The following is an 8,489-nucleotide window of genomic DNA, read 5'->3' as shown; positions in this document are numbered from 1 at the left end:
ATAATGTAAATGGCGGTGAATGTTGAATGGTTAAATATATGTACTCTTATAATTGTGTGATGACTTGGCTTACATTGGACTGTAATGATGATTTTGCTATATCGATTGTTTCACTCAAAAATCACAATAAAATTGATAGTTCTATAATATAAAAATATAATGATTATAATTTAGTTTTCCTCATTTTGTATATTAAACTTTAAAGTTATGAGCCATAATTTCTATTTAAACAAGTAGTCGAAAATAATAATGATGACTCTCATTTACTTTCATTTCACATGATTAAAAAAAAAAAAAACCCAATGTGCTCTTAGTAGCAAGGAATTTGGAAGGATTTAAGTAATAGAGTAATCCAAATATGCTAAAATAGCTCTTTTTGAAGTCTAATTTCGAATTTAGTTGATTCCATAAGAAATAAAATTCAAATTCAGTTGATTTCAAATCCACCCTACAAAAGGGCCTTAATGAACAGCCCATGTCCTCCCTAGACCATTTCTAATCACCAATGAATTAACTCCCCTTTGCCAAATCAACATAAAGGGGCATTTTGGTCATTTTTCTCTCCACCCCAAAGACAAACCCCCAGCAGATCTCCCCTTCCCCTTCCCCCTCTTAAAAACACCCACACCCCCACCATCAACCGCCCCTTACAATCCCCCCAAACCCCACAAAACCCAAAACCCTGAAAAAAAGGAAAAAAAAAAAAAAACTCATAAAGAAAAAAAGAAAAAAGAAGAAAAGAAAAAAGAAAAAGAAAGCCATGAAGCCTTAGATGGCCAAGGAATGTTTCCATCAACATCACCAATGGTGGATGCATCGCCATGAAAGAGAGGCAACGGTGGCAACCTGAAGAAGACGCTCTCTTAAAAGCCTACGTCAAGCAATATGGCCCCAAAGAATGGAACCTTGTTTCACAACGAATGTCCAAACCATTAGACCGAGACGCAAAATCCTGCCTCGAAAGATGGAAGAACTACCTCAAACCAGGCATCAAGAAAGGCTCTTTAACCCAAGAAGAACAATCCCTCGTCATCTCTCTCCAAGCTAAGTACGGTAACAAGTGGAAGAAAATAGCCTCTGAAGTCCCTGGCCGCACCGCCAAGCGTCTTGGCAAGTGGTGGGAAGTCTTCAAAGAGAAACAGCTCAAGCAATCCCTCCAATCCAAACGCCATTCTCATTTCTCTCCTTCTCCCTCTTCCACACCTGTCTCTACCCCAACACCACCTCCTCTCTCTTCTTCCTCCACCACTCCTTCCATCACTACCACCACTCCAGATCAATCCTCCACCGTTCATAGCCAGTACGATCACATTCTCGAGACCTTTGCAGAGAAATACGTCCAACCCAAGCTCAAGATGCTGATACCCACGAATTTAGCTCCGGCCCCACCTACTCTCTGCTTGGGGAGTAGTAACAAACCAACGATCGGGATTGACCCATCTCCTATTTCGATGCCGCCACCAACGTCTCTCCCTGCATGGCTATCATCAGCTTCATCGTCTGCTACGAATTCCACCTCCTGCTGCTCGTCTCCATCGGTTAATCTTTCACTTTCACCTACCGAACCGGGGCCTGAGCCAAATACGGCTGCGGCTCAGCACCTGCACCACCGCCAGCATATGAATTTCTTGCCAGTGCAGCAAATGGTGCAGTTCTGCAAAGAGCTGGAGGAGGTGAGGATGAGCTGGGTGCAGCAGAAGAAGGAAGCGACGTGGAGGTTGAGTAGGCTAGAGCAGCAGCTGGAGTCGGAGAAGGCGAGGAAGAGAAGGGAGAAGATGGAAGAGGTGGAAGCGAATATACGGGCGCTGAGGGAGGAGGAGAGAGCTTACATGGAGAGGATTGAGACTGATTGCCGTGAGCAGCTGAGCTCGATACAGAGAGATGCTGAGGCAAAGGAAGCGAAGATGGTCGATGCATGGGCTTCCAAGCATGTGAGGCTGGCAAAGCTGGTGGAGCAGTTGGGGTTGCAGCAGCAGCACCTCCATTTCAATGTGGGGAAGGAGCTGCACTGATGATGAATGGATGAATGGACGGTTAGATAAGGGTTTTCACTTCTCTTTTTGTTTCTGTTTTGAGGTCTTTTGATGATGGTTTTAGAATAATTTACTACTAGAATGCAGTTTAGATGTTGGGTTTTGTTGTTGATTTGGTGGGCCACACCATGCATCCAAGATCGATTGAAATTCACTATGATTGAAACATCTTAGCCGTCTGATGGAATGGTGGATATATATATTTATTTTGTAGAGAAGCTTATCCTTTTTACCTTATCCATTTAGACACTGGTTTTCAGATAGTTTGGTTGTCCATGGCTGGGCAGGTTTTGGTGGTGGCCCACCAATCGGACTGTTTATATCATTCTATAAGATTTGCTAGAGATGGGGTAGCAACCATCCATTTCATTGCCGGTTAGGGATGGAAAACCTCACTTCAGCTTGTCATTTCTGTAATGGAACTAGGTCAACGAATGATTGACCCAGTCATGAATTGATGGGAAGGGTTTTGATTGAGTCGGTGAGACGGTACGATATTATGATATGGTGGCAGGTCACTGCCTCGTTGCATCTTTAAAATGATCTGAACGGTTCGTTCTCCTGCTTCATTGATCATCCTTACCTTTGAATGTCGGTTTTGAATATGAACCATCTAAAATATTCATGTTCATGGAGAATCCCCCGTTAAACGGGTGGCATGTATGCAGGAAAAATGAATGGTTCTGATCATCATTTAAAATGCAATCCAGTGGCGGAAACCTACCACCGTACCCTATTAAACCCCGAATGAAAAATCGCTAGAGAGAAGGGGTTGTTTGATACTCTGGCAGGGAAGCGGATTGCGTCGCAATAATCTTTCCATATAAGGGATTCCGTGGGGCCCACCGTGAAGTATACGTTTATCCACGCCATTCATCCATTTTATCAGGTAATTTTAAGGTAAGAGCATAAAAATTAGTTTGATCGAACGCTCAAGTGGACCACACCAAATACTGAGCTTGGGTTGGATTAAATGCACAAAGCATTAAATACAAGAGTAATCTCTGGTGTGATCCATTTGAGAGCTAGATCTGCCTAATTTTTGGGATCATACATTAAAATGATCTAATAAAATGTATGGACGGCGTGGATAGACACATATATCACGGTGGACCCCATATGAGCCCTATATGGACAGATTATTGTCCAGGCGGGTTCGGACATCCGCTTCCCTTTGGCAGAGTACGACGCTTGATACGTAGGTGCTTAGGAATACTATACGTGGCAGATATAGAATCCAATTAAACCGCAGTAGCGAGACCCACTCTATCTGAGATCCAGTAACAATATCGGGTTTGTTGAGCAACATCGACCTCTGATTCGTGGACACTTTTTTTTTTTTTTTTGTTTAAACAGGACCGTTAGATAATTTTCATTTTAACCGTACAATAAATGTCCACGAATGCAATGGTCAGATAATCAAATAGGTATACATTTTGGCTTATGATACCTGCGTATCATCCGTCACACTCCACAGCCGCACCATCATAATATTTTACCTAGAGAGGTCGATGCAACCATGACAGTTGTAGGGCCCACCTGCGTGGTAAAAAAAAATAAATTGAAGCAGAGATAAATTTCAGGTGGACCATACCGGAAATAGTGGTTGTTGAATGCCCACCATTAAAAACTTCCAAGGATCCGCTATAATGCTTGTTGGCCCACAAGGTTTTTAATGATCAATGACTACTATTTTAAAGTGGTGTGGTCACTACCAGATCCATAGCTTAACTGGCAGACTGAGTGGAGATATCTCGTTTCAACACTTGAGGTCTTGATACGATCCCTAGCGGTTTTGGCTAACAAGCTAAGGGCCTTTTTGGCTGGACCAATCCCACGTTATTTGGAGGGATGGGATTGCGATATATTGGGATATGCATGATGAGCCAAATAGACCCGGTGAACTTGTTCGGACCAATCCCACGGTATTAGGAGGGATGGGATTGTGATACGATATGCATGATGAGCCAAACAGACCCGGTGAACTTGTCCTGCGATATAAGCAATCCCATGGATCTTAAAACAATCAACTAACATCACCATCATTACCTTAAAATTGATCCCATCCCTTGATTGGATAGATTGGAAGGTACAATCCTGGGATTTGCTGGGCATGCCAAACAGACCCAGTGAACTTGTCCCGGGATATAGCAATCCCATGGATCTTAAACCAATCCACTGACACCACTATCAGTACCTTAAAATCCATCCCATCCCTCCTAATCCCATGGGATTCGCCCGGCCAAACAGGCCCTAAACCCCGCCCAACTAAAATTTTTATATGGAACCTTGTACCTAAGGATGGTTGCCCTTGTCTCACATAGAACCATTTAAGATGAGGACATTTTAGACTTTTTACAAGGTATCAAATATCTATATAAACGATTGTAGTGTTGCAAGTTGTATGTAAGCAAGCAACAAAAAATAATTTAATACAAAAAGTTTTCCTTTATCTCTTTGTGGTGTGTATGTTTCTAGGGCTTTGAAATGCAAACAAACTAGTGCTAGAGTCAAATTCTTTGAAAGATGTCCACCACAATCTAGTTGTAAATTCTAAAGTTATCGAAAGATAACTATGAAAACTGGTGCATTCAGATGAAGGCTCTGTTTGGGTCATAAGATCTATGGGAGATCGTCACCGATGGGTATGTAGAGCCCACCACAAAATAAGAAGTTGCCTACTCCGCCGACCAAAAGGCCACCCTCAAATATCAAAATAAAAAAGGCAAGAAAGTATTATTTCTTGTCTAACAAGGTTTGGATGAATCCACCTTTAAAAGGATCGTCAAAGCGACATCAAGCAAGCAAGCATGGGACACACTAAGTTCCATTTTCAAGGGTGTGGATCGTGTAAAAAGAGTCTGGCTACAAACTCTTAGAGATGAGTTCGAGACCGCTCACATGAAGGAAGATGAGAGCATTTTAGATTATTTTTTGCGACTCTCATTATTGTTAATAACTTGAAAAGAAATGGTGAAAAGATCGAAGATATTCATGTAGTTGAAAAGGTGCGTCGATCCTTGACAATCAAGTTTGAACATGTGGTTGTGGTCATTGAAAAATCAAAAGATTTGAAAAATCTCTCCATTGAAGAGTTGATAGGATTGTTGCAAGTTCACGAACAAAGAATATAAAAAAATGATAATTCCACAAGTTTGGAGTGAGCATTGGAGTCAAGATTAACTCTAAATGAACAAAAAACCGGTCATGATCGTAAAAGCTCCCATTTTTTAGGTGGCCGCACCAACAACAATCGTGCAAGAGGTAGAGGGCATGAATATCATCAAAGTCATGCTCAAAATCAACAAAAATTTACCAATGTCTGTGGAAGAGGAATTGGTAGAGGAAGATTTATGTGTGATCGTAGAAACACAAGAAATGTACAATGCCACAATTCCGCACGATAAACGATCCAACTATATTGACGTATCTCACCATGAAAATGAAAACTCCACACTTCTTTTTGCACAAGAAAAGGCATGTGATCGGCCGGATGTGTGGTATCTTGATACTAGTGTAAGCAACCATATGTGCGGCAACAAAGAACTGTTTGTAGAACTCACAGAAGGAATTCAAGGCAATGTGAGCTTTGGTAATTCATCTAAAGTCTCAGTAAAAGGTAAAGAAAAAATTAAATTTTATCAAAAGAATGGTGTGCAGATTTCATCTCCAATGTGTATTATGTACCAAACATGAAAAGTAACATACTCAGTATCGGCCAACTCCTTTAAAAAGGGTATGTCATATACATGGAGAATTTCTCTATTTCCTTGAGAGATGTGCATGGGAGACTTATTGCTCAAGTTCAAATGGGAAAGAATCTCATGTTCCCGCTCCATATCAACACAAGATTTGAAAAGTGTCTTTATGGTCTTGTGATGAATGAATCATGGAGATGACATCTTCATTTTGGGCATCTCCATTTCAATAGCCTGAAGCTTTTGTCTTCATCAAGCATGGTACACAGCTTGTCAGCCATTAAAGATCCAGAACATGTATGTGAGACGCGCACACTTGGCAAGCAACAAAGAAACTCATTCCCAAGTGGGATGTCACAACAAGCAAAAGAACCAGTGCAGTTGGTTCACATAAACATCTGTGGACCATTTGAGACACCCTCTCTTGGAGGTAATAAATACTTTATTACCTTCATTGACGATCTAAGTAGAAAGTTACGGGTGTATTACATCAAAGAGAAATCGGTCGCCTTTAGTATTTTTAAAAGATTCAAAGCCCATGTTGAAGTTGAAAGTAGCTACAAAATCAAAGTTTCCAGATCTGATAGAGGTGGGGAGTACACCTCAAATGCATTTCAAGACTATTGCAGGGAATAAGACATCAAGTAGCAACACACTGCAGCCTATACGCCACAGCAAAATGGCATACAGAATGGAAGAATCGCACCATGCTTGATATGACAAGGATCATGTTGAAATAGTAAGGCCTACTAAAGAGTTTTTGAGCAAAGGCAGTTTCATGTACTACCTACTTGCTCAATCGTTGCCCTACTAAGAGTGTCAAGTACATGACACCACAGGAGGTGTGGAGTGGCTACAAACTGAGTGTGGCACACCTAAGAATCTTTGGGTGTGTCACTTACGCTCAAGTTCTAGATGCAATAAGAAAGAAGCTCGATGATCGCTGTGAAAAATGTATCTTCATCGAATATAGTGAAGAATCCGAGGCCTACAAGCTCTACAATCCACTAACTAATAAAGTAGTGGTGAGTAGAGATGTGGTCTTCAGTAAGGAAGAAGCATGGAAATAGAATGATGATGGAATGATAAAAGAAAACCAAATCGAGGTAGAAGAACATGAAGAAAAACATGAAAGCTAGGAGCAGATAATTGCAACACCCACTCGATCCGGTTCACCAATATTGTGCAAAAGTCCGAGAGTACCATCTCTCCTAGAAGTACTTTATCAATTCAAAATTTGGCCAGCCCTTCTTCATCCAACTCTCCTTCATCGATGGGTCCTATCAAAATGAGGAGTCTAAACAATATATATGAGTAAACAGGGGAGGTCAATCTATTATGTCTGTATGCAGACCATGAGCCTCTTACATTTTAAGATGTCATAAAAGAAGAATGCTGGAGAAATGCCATGGAAGAAGAGATTCATGCCCCCCCCCCCCCCCCCAAAAAAAAAAAAGAAAAAAAAAGAATCATACATGGGAATTGACTAATCTTCCCAAAAGTCAAAGGAGTATTGGTGTCAAATGGGTGTACAAGATCAAACGTACAGCCGATGGTGAGATTGATCGCTACAAGGCAAGGCTTGTAGTGAAAGGCTACAAACAAAAGTACAGTGTGGACTATGAAGAAGTATTTGCTCTTGTTGCTCGACTTGACACTGTGAGAATGATAATCTCACTTGCAGCACATCACAGTTGAAAAATCTACCAACTTGATGTGAAATCTGCAATTTTAAGTGGAACACTCGAAGAGGAGGTCTATGTTGTCCAGCCTAAAGGTTTCGTTGTACAAGAGGAGGAACATAAAGTGTATCGGCTGAAGAAAGTTCTCTATGGGTTGAAGCAAGCTCCACGTGCCTGGAATACATGCATCAACAGTTATCTTTAAGAAATTAGCTTCGCCCAATGTCCATATGAGCATACAATCTACATAAAGAAGAATGCTCATGGTGATATCCTCATAGCATGCCTATATATTGATGATATGTTGTTCACAGGAAACAGTGAGTAGATGTTCCAATAATTCAAGCATGCCATGTTTCAGGAATTCGAAATGGCTGATGTAGGACTTATATCCTTCTTTCTTGGCATCGAGGTGAGGCAACAAGTTGATGACATTTATATATCTCAGAAGAAATATGCAAAGAAACTTCTAGAAAAGTTTAAGATGATCGATTGCAATACCGTAAATACGCCTGTAGTAACGGGCCTGAAGCTGACAAAAGAAGGATAAGGAAAGCGTGAACTTGACTCTTTTCAAGAGTCTGATTGAAAGTCTCAGATATTGTCAACAATGTTGGGCTTCTAAACAGGTACATGGAAGCACCAAAATAACCACACTGGCTCACTGTAAAAAGAATCTTCAGGTATGTCAAAGGAACTGTGGAATTCGGTCTCTTTTATCAATACGATGATAAAGAAATATTATATGGATACTCAGATAGTGATTGGGGAGGTGATCAAAATGAAAGAAAAAGCACCATAGGATATGTATTCTATCTTGGGTCGACTACCTTCACATGGAACTCAAAGAAGCAAAGTGTGGTCGCTATCCACATGTGAAGCAGAGTATGTGGCAGCATCGTCCACAGTTTATGAAGAAATATGATTGAAGAACCTACTAAAGGAGTTGAAACATCCACAGGACGAATCCATAGTTATATATGTGGATAACAAGTTGGCAATCGAACTTGCCAAAAATCCGGTGCAGCATGGAAGGAGCAAACACATAGATACTAGGTATCACTTCTTAAGAGATC

At 40.9% G+C, this 8,489-nt stretch overlaps 1 protein-coding gene across 1 annotated transcript; it reads left to right on the top strand.

Moving 5' to 3' along the window:
• Nucleotides 1–652: 652 nt before the first annotated feature.
• On the top strand, nt 653–2,296 carry LOC131237574 (protein rough sheath 2 homolog). Its single transcript, XM_058235409.1, has one exon. The coding sequence runs from the start codon at nt 822–824 to the stop codon at nt 2,010–2,012; it is 1,191 nt and encodes a 396-aa protein (XP_058091392.1). The 5' UTR covers nt 653–821; the 3' UTR covers nt 2,013–2,296.
• The last annotated feature ends 6,193 nt before the right edge of the window (nt 2,297–8,489 follow it).

Source organism: Magnolia sinica, chromosome 2 (genome assembly GCF_029962835.1).
Source record: "Magnolia sinica isolate HGM2019 chromosome 2, MsV1, whole genome shotgun sequence".
In the NCBI taxonomy this organism is placed as follows: domain Eukaryota; kingdom Viridiplantae; phylum Streptophyta; class Magnoliopsida; order Magnoliales; family Magnoliaceae; genus Magnolia; species Magnolia sinica.
The sequence above is the reverse complement of the archived record's forward strand: the minus strand, read 5'-3'. Positions and strand labels throughout refer to the sequence as shown.